Genomic DNA, 15,492 nt, shown 5'->3' with positions numbered 1-15,492 from the left:
TAATGGATGGCCATAAAGGGGGGGTGGGGCGCCATTCAATCTCTGTTTCCCCCCTTTCGGGGCACGAGTCTAGCCGTGTGCCACCCGCGTGTTGCATGTCAAACGACATGAAGCCAAAGGTCTCCCCCTCTCAGCCCCCCCCCATGTCCTTGCTGGGACTGCCCTTTCGTTTGCCATTTTTCCAGCGGAAATGTGCGCCAAAATGTTGGCGTGCCTCCTTTTTCCGCCCCGTAATATGTTGGAATATTTGAAAATTCCCAAACAGCCTTCCAGTGGGGGAGGAGTGGTGGAGTGGGGGGCCAAGAGTCCTGGCAAATGGCGCCGGCAAATGCGTTCATTGAACTGCCGGCCCAACGATGAAATAAAATCAACAGAAAACACATTTAAAAGGAAAATAAATATGCGGCGGATAGCTGGCGACAGCCAGAGGAGCTGCTGCCCGGATTTATGGGGTCGTAAGACGGAAGCGGAAAGACGCGCAACTTGCAACTGACACAGAAATCCACAGACGGGCGGGGAGGGGCGCGGGGAGGGAGAGGAAGCTGTCAAAGGGCTGTGCAACCCTTGCGGCCACTTCTGCTCCTTATCCCTGTTTCTGTTTCTGTTTTTGCACTGGCAAACGGAAACGGAATCATGTTGCCTTATGCCACAAGACGCTCCACTCAGCTCCTGGGGTGAAACTGATATGCCACAGCCACAGACCGAGCCACAGATACTGTATCTCGTGTATCCCCCCCCCCTGTTTAATGTGCAGAAAATTTCAGATTTTAATCATCCATTCGCCGGCTATCGAATACTTTGTGGCGGCATTACTTACGCCTCGATGGGCGTGGCCAAATCTAAAGTAATTGCCACAGCTGGTTGCATAAGCGGGCCACCACAACAGGTCTATAATCGCTGCCCCAAAGGGGTGGGGGAGGGGGCAGGCAGTGGTTGCAAAAAGGGGAGACGAGGAGAAGGAATTCCTTTATCATTCAATGATTCGAAACGAGAATCGCTATCAGTGACATTGCCATCATTTGTTGGCCATAAATTTGTACGTTCAAAGACAGTTTAGGCCCCGACTCGGGCCTGTCAGGCGGCGTCACTCGCTTTGGGGGCTCTTCGAAGTGAAGTGAAAAGTGAGAGCGAAGTGAGAGTGAGATTTGGCTGTCAGCGGGGCCCCCCCCTCATCACACCTAATACGGAGGTAAATCTCCGGCCGTCAGACAGTGACGAGTGACATTGGCAAGGTCGGAATTCCTGGAAATTGTTTTCAGTCTAAGAAAAAGGTCTTCAAAAATAATAGAAAAATTCAAAATTAAATGCTCAAAAGTCTTCCACTAAAACTATACATTTTCCTCCACTTTGGGCCTGCCTCTCTAGTGGGTGTGGCTGTGGCAAATGCCCCAATTTGTTGCGCTTCATTGCGCGTGGAAATTATGAGTTTTGCTTTTGGCAAAATCTCATTAAATATCGGGTTCTTTTTTTTTGTTTTGGGCTGAAAAAGGATGCCGTAAATATGGGTTTCGCGGGCTCCAAATTGAAAAGCTCACTGACCGACGCCACAACAAGTGGCATGAGGGGCACGCGGTGCAAGGGGGCACGCGGGGCACGGGCCAGTGGCGTTTTAATTAAACTCCGAGTTTTATGAACACTTCTTTAATGGCTGTGCATAAATTCAGTGCGAGTTTCCGGCTAGAAGAGCAGTCGGCGACAGCCTGGCTCCCCAGTTTGGGGACACACCGGCTACGGAGGTACAGAATCAGGGCATAAAACGCACGGCAGGCGGCATTCGGGATCATAAATGGAAAGTGAATTTAATGCCAATCATTAAACAAAGTTGTGAAACCGAAACCCGTCCGATATCTTTATCCCAACTTTGTAGCGTGCCGTCTGGGCCGTCTTATCGATGGCCCGCCGGCCTATAGGGGGTGTCATTCAACCCGCTGCAAGAAGTGCCACTGCAACGGGCAGGGCAAGGGGTATGGCATGCCTCTAAGGTGTATCTTTATCTGGTAGATACGCAGGGCTTATGTTTATGGCACCCACACACACTCGTGGTTTGAACAAGCACCAGCCGTAGGCCCACTCAACGAATCAATATATGAATACTCCTCCAAGTGCCTATGAATCCATGAATCACAATTGATTTACTTTCATTTAAAGCTTGTTCTTCCTTCGATTCATCTGCAATTCATTAACTTATTCATGTGCCGTTTATTCAGGGTTTATTTCTGTTGATTATCGCCTTAAGCCTGATCTCATGGGCCTGGACTGGGCCTTCCGGAATCCGGATGATTTATTTGCATATGCAACATCGAAATGCACTCACAGTGGGCATAGTCCCCGCCCCCGTGCCCCCCCGTTGCCCCACCCACATGCTTTTAAGTGGCCGACCCTCGAATTTTCGGCTTTCGGGCCTCCTTCAGCCCGAACTGTCACCAAAGTGCTCCACATATTGTTTGCTTATCCAGTTTAATGGATTTTTAATGAGTCTCAAGCGGTGCTTTTGAGCGGCATTTCGTCGGAGGGGGGCAAGGAGGCCAGGAGGCCAGTAGGAACAAGTTTCGTAAAGTTTATTCGCAATCTTTTAACTGATAATTTCATTGAGGAAAGCTCCCAGCTCACAGCTCCCAGCTCCCAACTCCAATCAATCGTCCTCCTCCGTGAGCTCATCGTAGAAGGAGTTCACGACGAACATGCAATAACTGAGGACGACTGAAACAATGAATGGATGAATCGATGCGGGGCCTGTGGTCGGGGCTCTGCCTCACCGATTCGTATGATGGCTATGCCGCTCACCAGGGCCGTGACCATCGTGCAGATGAGAACCACAAAGTTGACCATCAGCCAGGGGCCAATGTAGCCGGACTTTTTCTGGATCGAGAAGAGATTGGATGTTGGATGTTGGGTCTTGGGGCTGGTCTGTGTGGGCACTCACCCTGATGGCGCCATAGATGAGCATCAGGTCGTTGAAGGCCATCAAGTAGAAGGTGCCCGTGAAGCAGGCCACGCACGTGAGGGTGTCCATGGTCCGGAAGAACTCCACCACGTTGTCGGGGAACTCCCGCCGAATCACCATGTACAGCCCGTAGCTGCCGATTATGAGGTCCGTGGCGCCGAACAGGCAGCCCGTCAGGATCACGCCCACTCGAAGGGGTATGCAACACAAGCACTTGGCCAAACGCATGGCTTACGAAATATCTGGTTCGATTCGTACTAAAAACTTTGACGCCTTTTGGGATGCACACTATTCTGTGGCAAGTTCTGGCTGCTCTGCCTCCCAACAGTTAGTTCTGGCCATAATCCCGGGTACTCCACTCTGGAGTGGTTTGGGTGCGGGTGTGGCTATCTTTGGTTCGGTTTCCAGGAATTCCATCGAGTTGCGTTCGGTGCCGTTCTCTTGATCAATTCACAGACACGGAAGCGACGCAGATACCAGCCGCTGATAGCAGCCGGCCGGGCAGGGCCACTCGACGAGTGCCACGGAGTCATGGCTGAAATATTTGGCCAAAGTCTGTCGCCGCCCTTGCGAGTGTTGAGCCGCTGAAACACTCAGTGCCGGCCGTGTGAGTGCACCGTGTGGTGTCTCGGCCAAAGTTCAATCAATCGGAGTCTGAGGGCCCTCCTGGCTGACCGATCGGTTTTCAGCACTCCTGCTGATGGTTGAGAGAGTACGAGGTACAGTCGCGCACGCGGCGCACCTGCTATTGGCGTGTGGCAGGCTCGTTCAGCGTTTATCGCGAAATGTTCGCCTTTTTGGGTGTGTGTTAATCCAAAATACAACAAATTACTTGACAAGCGGAGCTAATTGATTTGATTCTCGTGCCAGCCAAACGACTGTCGTTGATGGCACTCGCGGGTACCCTGCATTGCAGGCCTTGGGCTCTCAGCACAGAAATCCAGGGCTTTAGGCCTCAATTCCCCCTTTTGACCGCTTTTAAGGGAATCTGGAGATAGATGGCTCTTTTGGTTCTTTTGGTTCTTTGCTTTCGACACACAGGTTGCCACATCGCGTGGCCCCCTTGGGGCCTGCTGCAGATAACACAAAATGCGTTTTGCAATAGGTCTCCCCCCTCCCTCCGCCCCCCGCACACACATGAAACAAACGCCGTGCAATATACAATATACAATATATATATTCTGTTTGCAGTAGAGACAACGCTGGGCTCTGGTGCTGGCTCTTGCGTGTTACAGGAAATAAACAACAATGCAGTGTTGGGGCCCGCTTTGTTGGGGCTTTTATAGCGGTCTTCCGTCGAAACATCCAAATCATGGCGCACCGTGCGAGTGCCAGCGCGAGTATCTATGTATCTTAGGGAATGGATATGGCATATGGCAGAAATCATCATCATAAACTCCGTCTCTGGTTCTGTCAACACAATCCACAATCACACAAAAAGAGACCGCCTGCCTGCGCTTCTACACTGAGCGGAAGTTTGGTTTTTGATAAAAAGGCAGCCCCGAGAAAGGGAGCGTGGAGCGGGGAGCGTGCGGCGTGGTGCTCCCCCAAAAAATGAGTCTCTAGATTCCTGTGGGGCTTTTGAAAGTTAGACAAAGCGTTGCCAATGTGGGTCATCCCTCTGCCGTTGACGCAAGGGATGCGGGGTATGACAAGGGAGGACCCATCGTTTCGGGAGCCACCCAAGGGGGGCTTATCTAAGTGCGCAAATGTGTGGAATTTCGCTCAGTGGAATGCTCGGACTGTCATTCAAGGGGGGGCCTTCTATCGAAGATAGAACAACAATCGTCGTATCTACCATTATAACAAATAACAAATAATATATGAAAAATAACTGTTTGCTCTAGATGTCAGCGCCTAGCGCCAGGTGCCACAAACGGGGGCGGGGTTGGCCTTCTTCCCCTTTGGATACCCACATGCCAGCCACAATTGGGTTGTCCGTATCGATATCTTTATATATTAATCAATAAGAGCAGCCATCAGCGACGTACGAGCATTGAGCGATAAGATTAGGAGTGGGTCTTCGCCTGCCAACTGCTGGTGGGTGGGTGGTGGGGCTATGGCATGGCTATCCCCGCCAGCAAAGCGAAGCTTTTTGGCCAGCAAAATGATAACATTCCAAGCTGACATTTGGCCGAAACGAAACAATTGATAAATCTAATGTTTGTCCAGCATTTATTACGAGCAAGTGGCCCGCCACTCAGCCAGTGCCCCGCATGCGGCCATGCGGTCATAATATTTACATAAACCAAAGGGGAAAACATTTGCCAAGCCAATTTGTTATTTCGAATATTTAGAAGCCATTCGCCGCGGTACGTTGCCGTTCGAATGGTTTGCCGAAACATCTGCGCGCGCCGGCAAATGAATTTTCTTTAATTTATTTCCCAGTTTTTACAGAGAAAGAACCCCCGAGATAAGCTCTTAGTCCTGGGGGGCTTCTTTGCCTCACCCGTCGATAAAGGGTGGCAAAGGCTTGTATAGACCTGTCATAAATATGCACTCCGAAGGTGGTAAACAGGCATCCCATGGAACTCGAAATCTGTCTGCGAAAGACCAAGAAAATTGCCTTATTTGCCCAGACATTAGCCAAGTCAACAGCACGCCGGAGAGAAGCCTCTTAAGGCGGCCAAATAGGAGCTGGAAGCTAGGACGGACAGCAGCATAAATCAAAGAGCCACTGGCCATGGCATACGGGGTTTCCATGGAAACCCTAGCCAAAGGGGGATCATATCATATCATATTATGTCGAGATAACCAGATTCGAAGGGACTGCCAGCGATAAGACGGACACCTGCCTACCCGAAACGAATCGGGCTTGTCGGGGTCACCAATCGCCGCCTGGAAGCACTCCCCTTCGAGAACTATCATTTAGTGCTCGAAAAGGAAATTGTTTTTCGCCTCTTTATCTGCAACAAAAAACTGTTTAGCGATTAATCAAAGCTTGTCTGGGTGATTGCAAGAAACACGTTTCTATCGCCGAGCACGTTTCCAAAACGCGACAGAAACTTTCCGCTGTTGACCCAAAACAAAGATTATTGCGCAGAAAGCATTAAAAGTCGAATCGAAGCGATGTTTTGGATACACTGTAGGTCTATGGCGGAGCAGAATCCCGGCCAAAAACTTGGTTTCTTATCAAACTTACATATAGCTCTGGGTATTTATGGGGGTAATTCTTGGTACCCTCTGCTGTGCTCTGCTCTGTTGCTGCCTCCCCGCACATCTATTGACAATTCAATTAACGTTTTGAAATAATTTCACGATAAGCGCCATAAAGCAGGCACCAGAGCCCTGGAATTGGGTCTAGAATCGAGTGCACGAACACCCGGGCACCAGACCATTGGTTGAGGCACGATCCTTCTGGTATACGCCAAGGAAAAACCTTAATTTCCATTTAATTAGACCGTATAAATCAGGTCCTATCTCGCCACCGCCATCTGGGCATAAAAAGTGGAGTTGTGCTGGAAACGAAATTCAGTTGCGCTCAAAGTTTGCTTCAGAAATGTAGGAAATTCGGGAGAAAGATAGTGGAAAGTGAAATCCCCGTGTTATCTGTTTGCGTGTCTGGATTTCATTGATGAAACGATGATTCTCTCAGCCTTGGGGAAATGCCAGTGCCTCGAAAGACATCGCTCGGTGATAAGATAGATAATTACGGAGAGGCTAATTCGGGAATTAAAGTCCACAGTCATTGCATGGCGAAAGGTGTTTCGTCATCCGTTGGCACTCGAGGTTTTGTGTTTTTTGCGTTCTACGGCTAGATATCGGGTGTTCCATCGCCTGGCGCCAATCAAGACTCGTATCAAACGCTATCAAAAGCCCCCTGCACTAAGCCACCATAAAAAGCGCCGCTAATTTGGCCCTTGATTGCCCATTTATTTGCTCGGCACACGCTCCCCGAATCCCCGTGTAAACATTAACCCCTTGGTGTTCCACCTGTGCATTAGATATATTAAAACTCGGCCCAACCATCCGTCCTTCCGTCCATCCATCCATCCATCCATCCACCAGGCTATAAAGGAGGCCTCTATCCCCAGGCCTACAGGCAGTCCATTCCATTCGGTCGAGTCAGCGGCAGTTCAGAGGCCAAGGCTCCATCGAGAGGCCATAAAACTGTGATTTATCTGCGAATCAAGAACTAAAACTAAACTTGGAACATCCGCATCACGTAAGAATTGTTTTATAACCATAAAAAACTGCAATGAAATCGAGTTAAGAGGCCCACAGCCAGCCTCCCAAAGAATAAAATAAATTTGAAGGCGGAAAGGCGGACAAAATCCTCTCCGCCTGCACGATATCAACCATACGCCCTGTGCCACCGTCTCTAAATTTATTCAAATTGGAAATCTTTGAAAATACCCAGTGGAATCGAGTGGAATTCTTGCCAAAAATAATTACTGCCGTCTCAGAATTTGCATAGTCGAGTGATCACAAATGTGTTGTTTAAGAGGTTCGGTACATGCCTCGGGCATGAGGCATACACTCGAGAGGCGGCAGCCTCCAAGCCCCAGGCCCCAGGCCCCAAGTCCCCCTCTGGTCTCCAGCCACAACCTCCGCTTCGAACGGAGTGCCAACGCATGCCAAAAATACGTTCATTTTAGAACAAACAAGTAAATAAATGATGCGCGCAGTCATTACTCGTGAATGCTCTCGGGGGAAATTCCATGGGAGGCGATGGGAGGAATTTCAAAAATTTCAGTTATTTCTTTTCGGCAATACAGACGACACACGGGGACCCCCCACCCTCCCTGCCCCTGCCCTGGGGGAATCGATTGAGACAGAAAGAGAGTGCACGGTGGGGCGAGGGGGGGGTGCAGAGGTGGCTGGGGTAAAAAACAGTATAATTTAATTAGCGATCGCTTGTCGTTTGGCATTTTTTCGTATAATTATTTACTCGACATTTCCATTGTAGTTGCCCGGAGTTTCTTTTCGCGGGCCCAATGTTTACCCAATCAATCGCTGATTGATAGCGACTCCTCTGATTTTTAGGGCATTTCCCCGCTTCCGCTTCGAGGGTGGGGCAGCCACAGTGTTATCGCTTCGAGGCGCCCCTGAAGGGCGGCTCATGAGGCATGCAAATATTTGAATTCTAAATATCAAAGCATCCGCAGGGGCCGCGAATAATGAACTCAGGCGGCAGTCACGGCCGGCGGCGGTCAAGGATGGGGGAAATGATGGAGTCATCGGAGGCCGCCCCCCCAAAGATCTGTGTGCTAAGGGGGAGGAGGGGCAAAAAACACTTACCATCAGGAGGTAAATAATCTTGGCATAGACCGTAAGCTGTGGTAACCTGCAAGAGGAATAGAAAGATAACAGATTAAAGAACATTCAAGACATCAAATGTTGAAAGGAAACAAGGAAAAACTCTTTCTACTCTCCTTCGGGCTCTTAAATCTTGCATTCCAAAGGCAACCCCCCCCATTCTGTGGCCATTATTGGAACGGAGCACCCACTGACCCCCCCCCCCCCTCCCCCCACCATTTATGACAGTTTTCGTATGTGGAGCACAGGGCCCCACCTGAGGCGCAGATAAATCACTTTTTTGCGACAGGAGAGAGAGAGAGAGCTGAAACACGCCATAAATTTGCTGGAATTTATTACGCAATTAGTTCAAGACTTGTGGCCGACCTTGAAGCGAAAGTGCAGCCAAAAAGGGGGCCCGAAAGGGGGGACATCTGCCTGGCCATTCGCCCGAAGCCGACCTTGGACCCCTTGTGGAAAAAAAACCTGCATTAATAGAACTTTATGTCCAGCGTGAAAGTGGCCACCAGACGACGCCGCCCGCCCCTGGGCCTCCGGTAGTAGTTGGTGTCGTTCAGGCGAAAGAGGCCGGGCCGCAGATAGCCAGGAATGCTGTGGTTCTCCAGCTGGAAGTCGCGCAGATCGTAGTGGGCCTGCGGGCGGAGAAAACGTGGCTTTCGTATCGATTTTTCAAGAGGCAGAGGCGTACGTACGGGCTGGATGGGACAGCGGGTGGCAAGGTGGCCGTACCTGAAGACATTGCGGAGCCACACTTTCATGAGGCTCGACTGCAGCAGCTCCCCGAGGGTGCGGCAGGTGTCCAGGTCGTAGCTGAAGAGCGTCTGGTAGCCACCGCCCACCCGCTGCTGCAGGGTGATGGCGGTGCGCAGCCCCTGCCGCAGCGTGCGGTTCAAATGGATGTCCAGATTGAGGTTGCCCTGCGGCGTCAGCCAGCCCCTGATGCTGCCGCAGAACTCCGGGCTGTACTCCACGCTGACGTTGGTGAAAGTGCTCTGCAGATGCTCCTCTTCGGAGGGGAATCTTCGATCAGCAAGAGCCAGTGACAGTTTCCCCGTCTCCGGGGCTTTACTTACTGTAAGGATGGGCCAGAGGCGCCTCGTGGAGCAGGAGCAGGCACAGGAGGAGCATTGCGGACTGTTTGACTGCTGATTGGTCACTGATTGGTCGCCGGGCCAGCTGGCTTTTGGTTTTGCACTCATTAGTGAGGCACGAATGGACTTCTAATGAGTGAATCAATCAATCAATCAATCAATCTGCTGGCCAGCCGTATCCACACTTTGTTCGAGTGGCACAGCTGTCTGCCGCATAAAGAGTCAAGTTCAGTTGCAACCGGCGGCCAGCACTGAAAGTTGTTGCATGCCACATGTGCACCGCTAAGCGGCGTTTAATTGGAAACACAGTTGGGTGTTGCTTTTGACCGGTCCTCCGGCTGTGCCCCATGTGGGGGGCATCAACTTTCAGCAGCCTTGCGGACAGCTGATGGACATCCAGCCCGAATGCCAAGCAAATATTACGCATACGTCGTGTGCGCCCCCCCTCGCACGCCCCTCCAGCTCGCTCTAGTCTCTTCTTGCCACTCGCCTTAATTGCTGAGCCGCGTGGAACGTTTAATTGCAAATTATTCAAATGCCTCTGCCGCAGCGGCAGCGGCAGCTGTCATAACCAGTCGCCGGCAGCAGCTGCCACGCCCCCCCCCCCCCCCCTGGCTCCGCACCACTCATCCTTCCGACTTTGCAATTATGTCTCAAATTAACACAGCAGCACAGCCCCCCTCCCCCCAAACCCCCCCACAGGCTGGCCAGAAAGGAAAAACTATCCCCGCTACACCGACGCCGCAGATACCCTTCCCGATCTGCTGTTCCTTTGGCTTACTTTAGACCCTGCCAACCTCCAGCCAAAGGCCCAATACCCCCTCGAAATTCGCCACTTTTTGCGGCTGCTGCTGGCCGTTGTTGTTGTCAAACGAAATTAGGCGTGAAATGTCGTTTGAACTCCGTTGGAAAATACTCGTAACAACACAAGTGTGGCCACATTTATGGCCCACGTGCGCCCCTTGTTGCCCTCGGACCATATTTCCCCTCCATATGGATATCTTTATCTGTTTAGGCCCTGGCCAGTCTCCATTCCCGTCTCTGGGGATCCCTTAGAGCCTCCCCCACCCCGTGCCGCCTGCCGCCGCCGTCTCAAGTTGCATTTATATGCAAATAACTAAAATTGTTTTCAATTTGCCACTGTCCACCGTTCGCCGTTCGCCGTTCGCCGTTCGCCGTCGCATTCCTGTGAGCCAACTTGCAGCTAATTTTATGGCTAATTGTCTGTCGGCCAGCCTCTGGTGGCTGCCACGGCTGCTGGCCGCATTGATTGCTGATGAAGTTGTGATATTTGCGATAAAAAATATATGTGATAGGCAGGAATTTCTTGATTGTCAGAACGCCACACGCACAAGGACAGCGGCGCCAGGAGAGCCCCATTCTGGGAGGGGGGAGGGGGGTTGGGCGTGCCATTAGCGGCAAATGTCAAAGCGTTGGAAGGTAACCCAGTTTCCAAAAAGGCCAGGAGAGCCCTCAAATCCGGCAATGCGGCGGAAATTCTGCGAAATTTCAATGAAGCCCTCAGTGCTTGATCTTTCGACCCTTGAGGGGGACTCTGACACAGTTCTCTAAATATAAGTCTGGAGTCGTGTTCCCTGGAAAACCTCGCCATCACGAGGCCCACACGTACCCGGCTTTGGGCAAACAACAAACACTAGAGGCCCCAGCGATCCGAAGATCGAAACGAATCGAAAATGCGCCGTACCCACGCCGTACCCGTCGAGCGAGTGGCATGCCGTGTGAAGGTGATTTCTATTTTTAATCGGGAATGTAATGCTATTTTCAATCCCGTTTCGGTGTCTGGTCCAGCTCTGGACTGGATTGATGAGAGACCTGGGGTGGGCAGGGCCACAGGAAACCTGGACTAGGGGTTGCTTAGAGGTCATAGCCCTCCCCCAGCCCTCCCCACTTTACGATGGCCAAATTTCAGCGATTTCCCCTCATCAAACCCCAGCATCATCATCATCGCGTATCATCTCGTTGAATTGTCGTCTAATAAAGTGCTAAAAGCCCCCCGACAGCCACTGAAACAACAACACATGTGAATGACAATGACCGATAGAGGGGAGGGCGGGGTGGAGGGAGATTAAATGCCTGGGATAGTGGCCGGGCCAGTGCTGAGGGGGGAAGCCAGATAGAGAGAGAGAGAGAGAGAGATCTCCACTTTACAGTTAGCAAATGTCGATGCAATTCAATGCCAAGGAGCGGGGGTGTCTGTGGCCCTCCCCCGCTCTCCTCCGGCACTCCGCCACTCTGGCCATCAAGCTGGAATCTCCCCCTCCAGCACTCAGGCAGTCTCCCCACTCTCCCCTCTCCGCCTGGCCGCTCTCTGAGCTCAAGACATGTCCGAACACGTCTGCGCCATACCCTCGCCGAAAATGTTGCAGGTTTAGGCTATCAATGCTGCGGCAGTCGCGGTGGCGCCCCAATCGAGCACTTCGCCCCAAGGGGGTGTGGGGGCTACGCTACCGGGAGCCCATTAAGTGGTTACTAAATGAACCCGTATTGGCATTGAAAAGTTTCCCATTTAGCCTTAGGCCCCTTTAAGACCCCCGGCAACCCGTAAGCCCCACAAGCCACCGGCAAATCGTTGCCTTAGTCATACCCATTAAATGTTTGGGTAGCTTAGGTCAGGAATGCAAAACAGACACAGAAACACAGACAACAAAGAATTTTGATAAAAAAAAAGTACTTGTAGTACTTTTTAGTGGATGTCCTAAACCCGCCCAGAATTCTGGTATTTATACGATAAATATTGTGGTTTTTGGTATGTGGGTTTCTGCTTTTGTGTTGGGTTCCTCTACAGAAGCATCCTTTCACTCTGATCTTTCCCATGATCGTCTCGGCGGCCCACGTTTCCATCTGACAAATTGGCAAACAGACAACACACGACACGGCAAGACACGAGACGACACGACGTGCACAATTCATGATCAAGTGTAGTCTTTTTGACATTAATATGACAACTGCAGCCAGAATACGAATGGGGCATAAAGGAGCCACGGGACCCAGAGAGAGACCCCAAGAGAGACCCCAAGAGAGACCCAAGCAAGGAAATCAATTATGCGCACGAGGCACAAAGGCAGGCTCCAAAGTGGCGAACGCCTGATGAATGTCTGTCAAATTGTTGACAGGCCACGCTGGCTGGCTGGCTGCGTTGGACACAATGGACACGGAATGCGGCGGCGGCAGGGGGGAAAATGGCATTCTGCCGCACACTCGAGAGGCGACAAAGTTGCCATCCGGACGACGACGACGACGACGACGACGATGGTGATGTTCATTCGTGGAAATATTTCATGCCCCAACGCTGTCTGTCTCTGTCTGCCTCTGTCTGTCATCTAATTGAGTTGTTGGCCAGAGCCCCGCCGCGGCCCCCAAAGCGAGAGTTGGGGCTAAATATTTATCGGCATATTAATGCAGCATATTTCAAATGCAAAGTCGACTCTCATCTGGCTGACTTACTTCCTCAGTGAGCGAGTGAGCGAGCGAGCGAGCGCCTGGGAAACATGTTTATGCAACTCCACTCCCATCCATCCATCCATCCAGCCCCGCACTCTCCGTCCATCCATCCACCCAGCCCGGCCCCGCACTCTCCGTCCATCCATCCACCCAGCCCGGCCCCGCACTCTCTTCCATCCTCCATCCACCCATCCATCCACCATCCGCCGTCTTATCAAATGATTTTATTTATGCTTTGGGCGCGCATGTGTGCGATAATTGGATTATTTACTTTCGCGGCTTAGCATCCACTGAGGAAAATGGGTAAAAATTGTCGAGTTTTCGCTTTCTATTAACGCGCACAGATTGGAGGAGCGTGTGGAGGCACTCAATTTTCGAAAAATCAATGGCCAGATCCTTGAGGTGCCCAAAAGGGGGAACGACCCACTAATCAAGCGTGTTCCCCTTCCTGCCCCCCCCCCCCCCGTTCCAGCTCCTGCTCCACTGGGGGGCTCCTCCACCTTCGTTGCCTTCGTGGGGCATTAATATGTATGAGCGGGTGTCAGGAGGCAATGCCACAACGCGTTTGTCAAACATTTGAGACATGCGTCGACCCCCCCCCCCCCCCCCCCCCACCCCTCTCCGCACTGCCACACCGATGTTTGACCCAATTATCGGGGCATTATAAAGTCGTAAAGCGTACCGGAGCGGGGGAGACGTGTGTGCGGTGCGGTGCGGGGATCTGGACTCCCTCGCTTGAAATTCATAAATCACAAATCACTTAGGCGCCCCCGCAACCCATAGAGGGGGGGGGGCGCGTTGGTCATGTTTTTTTGCGATATTATTGACAAATTGTGCAAACATTCGCACACAATTAATAACGCCCACGTGCGGGGCCGGAGAGGGGGAGGGGGAGGGGGCGGGGTAACAAAGACAAAAGACAAAGACATGACAACATAATTCCAGGAGTCGGGAGCCCAGGAGTCCCAGCAGTGGCACAGTGGCAGCCATTGAGGTGAATAGAAGCCACTGTGTCAGTCCCCCCACTCCCCTCCTCTGCACCATTGGCAAGCAAAGCACGTAAGAGAGAGAGAGAGAGAGAGAGAGAGAGAGGTCTGGCTCCAACCGTGAGTTGGCAACTTTTGTTGGCCCAAAGGCCTGGACAACATTTTGATTGATGAAAGCAGCCTGCAGTCTTCCCCCCCCCCCCCTCTCCATCCTCCCCCCCTCTCCGCCCTCCCCCCTCACCCACTAAAGACGCAAATTTATGCCGGCTTAGCGGCTTAGAGGCCCACAGGAAGCCACCGCGACGGACATTTCTGTTGACAAATCAATTAAATGCTAAATTTAGAGATGGACAAACAGTAGCAGCCAACCGCCACCTCCCCTCCAGTCCACCTCCCCTCCAGTCCACCTCCCCTCCAGTCCACCTCCCCTCCCAGGCCAGCTGCTTGGCTTCAAAGTAGGACTCTGGCCAAAACCAGAACTTGTCGACGCTTATCGAAAACATTTATCCGGCCTGTGCGAATCGTAAAGTGTGAAAACAAATTGCCCAGAGTCCCCCCCCCCCTCCCCCCCCACCCCCTCCACCACGACGGATAATTGCACTCGATTTGTAATTCAAGATTAAGGGCACTCCGCACTCCCGAGACCCGGAGACAGCTCGTCCGTTCTGTGGCCGTAATTTATGTACAGATCTCTTGCCTGTTTCGGGCCCGATAATCGCCTAAAATGTGGGCCATGAGTTAAGTGATTATGTAAATTTGTTCGCTGTCCGCTGTCCGCTGTCCGGCATAACCTTCAATTGCTGGCGGAGATTGGGTTTGGAAACAGGAAAGGCCAAAGTAGGGATATACAATATATATACATGTTTTTAGGATCGATTTTGTACTTACATCGTATTTACTTGACCTCATTTTACCCATTTATTTTGCATCTAATTTGCATTCGTATTTCGTCTACGTTTTCCCGTTAAATTCAAGCCACGCGTCCATTTAGAAATCGATTTGAACACTTTTTCTTTTCTTTTCTTTTCTTTTCTTTTCTTTTTTTTTTGCACTATTCCTGGACTATCTTTGATGTGGCGTGAATGGAAGAAGGAAGATGACTGCAAGAGGCGAAAGCATGAGCGTTACTCGGGCGACACGTGGCACGTGGCAAGCAGCAGCTGACTGACTGAAACCGAAACCGAAACTGAAACCGAACGAAGAGGCAGGCCCCCCAAAATATCGCCCCCGCCCCCCCCCCGGTTCAGGGGAGGAACCACCGAAATACGGGACGGGCCATCCGATTCCCCGCCTCCCCGCCCCCCCCCCCCCGAAGACTGTTACTTTCAGCTGGGGCAAAACTGTTTACGATTTACGATGCCCCGAGAGTCCGGAGAGCTCTCTCTCTCTCTGCCACACTCTGCTGTGTCCGTGCCACGTTTCGCCGTGTGTTGTTTTTGTGGGAAAAATCGTTAGGCAGCAATAAAAACAACCAAAAACTGCACGGAATCGCTTGGTTAGACGGAAAGCCACGTGAAAAATGCCGGAAACAGAAATCGATTTGCAGGCAGGAAAAACCCCCACGGGGCAGGGGGCAGGGTGCAGGGGCCAGGGAGGTGTTATGTGTGGTCCGATGTGCTTTAATCTTTTGGTTTCCGTTCTCGAACGGAAAGTCCGGAGCAATTATGTCACACGCGCGGCGCTCGAAAGTAGGCAACGATTACGGGCGCGTTTTCGGGTCCATTCCGACACTTTTTTGAAGGGCAAAAAT

At 51.6% G+C, this 15,492-nt stretch overlaps 4 protein-coding genes across 6 annotated transcripts in view; 1 reads left to right on the top strand and 3 right to left on the bottom strand.

Moving 5' to 3' along the window:
* The window catches only part of LOC6600936 (putative GPI-anchored protein pfl2), a 29,427-nt gene extending 21,228 nt beyond the window's left edge, over positions 1-8,199 (bottom strand). Inside the window, exon 1 of the mRNA XM_026986426.1 lies at positions 8,186-8,199. Within this exon, the coding sequence (XP_026842227.1) occupies positions 8,186-8,188 (3 nt within the window). The 5' untranslated portion in view covers positions 8,189-8,199. The remainder of the gene's footprint in view (positions 1-8,185) is intronic.
* Positions 2,544-3,679, bottom strand: LOC6600938. Of its 2 annotated transcripts, XM_026986431.1 has the most exons (3): positions 2,924-3,679; positions 2,757-2,859; positions 2,544-2,700 (listed from the first exon to the last, which is right to left on the bottom strand). In XM_026986431.1, exons 1-3 carry the CDS (start codon positions 3,170-3,172, stop codon positions 2,633-2,635), a joined length of 420 nt encoding a protein of 139 aa, XP_026842232.1. In that variant the 5' UTR covers positions 3,173-3,679; the 3' UTR covers positions 2,544-2,632. The 2 variants fall into 2 exon arrangements, with proteins under 2 accessions (XP_026842232.1, XP_026842231.1); XM_026986430.1 differs by having other exon boundaries at positions 2,544-2,859.
* The window catches only part of LOC6600940, a 53,625-nt gene continuing 45,172 nt past the window's right edge, over positions 7,040-15,492 (top strand). Inside the window, exon 1 of the mRNA XM_026986428.1 lies at positions 7,040-7,109. The gene's annotated coding sequence lies outside the window, so the exon portion shown is untranslated. The remainder of the gene's footprint in view (positions 7,110-15,492) is intronic.
* On the bottom strand, positions 8,516-9,679 carry LOC6600939. 2 transcript variants are annotated; one of them, XM_002026005.2, is made up of 3 exons: positions 9,277-9,679; positions 8,896-9,209; positions 8,516-8,835 (listed from the first exon to the last, which is right to left on the bottom strand). In XM_002026005.2, exons 1-3 carry the CDS (start codon positions 9,329-9,331, stop codon positions 8,674-8,676), a joined length of 531 nt encoding a protein of 176 aa, XP_002026041.2. In that variant the 5' UTR covers positions 9,332-9,679; the 3' UTR covers positions 8,516-8,673. The 2 variants fall into 2 exon arrangements, with proteins under 2 accessions (XP_002026041.2, XP_026842230.1); XM_026986429.1 differs by having other exon boundaries at positions 8,696-8,835; positions 8,933-9,209.

Source organism: Drosophila persimilis, unplaced genomic scaffold (genome assembly GCF_003286085.1).
Source record: "Drosophila persimilis strain 14011-0111.01,24,50 unplaced genomic scaffold, DperRS2 tig00000002-arrow-pilon, whole genome shotgun sequence".
In the NCBI taxonomy this organism is placed as follows: domain Eukaryota; kingdom Metazoa; phylum Arthropoda; class Insecta; order Diptera; family Drosophilidae; genus Drosophila; species Drosophila persimilis.
The sequence above is the reverse complement of the archived record's forward strand: the minus strand, read 5'-3'. Positions and strand labels throughout refer to the sequence as shown.

Coding starts and splice junctions, on each gene's coding strand:
- LOC6600938 (XM_026986430.1), bottom strand. CDS start 3,172: ATGCGTTTGGCCAAGTGCTTGTGTTGCATACCCCTTCGAGTGGGCGTG. Junction 2,860..2,923: donor TCATCTATGGCGCCATCAGG/GTGAGTGCCCAC, acceptor TTCTCGATCCAG/AAAAAGTCCGGCTACATTGG.
- LOC6600939 (XM_002026005.2), bottom strand. CDS start 9,331: ATGCTCCTCCTGTGCCTGCTCCTGCTCCACGAGGCGCCTCTGGCCCAT. Junction 9,210..9,276: donor GCCTCTGGCCCATCCTTACA/GTAAGTAAAGCC, acceptor TCCCCTCCGAAG/AGGAGCATCTGCAGAGCACT. Junction 8,836..8,895: donor CCCGCTGTCCCATCCAGCCC/GTACGTACGCCT, acceptor CTCCGCCCGCAG/GCCCACTACGATCTGCGCGA.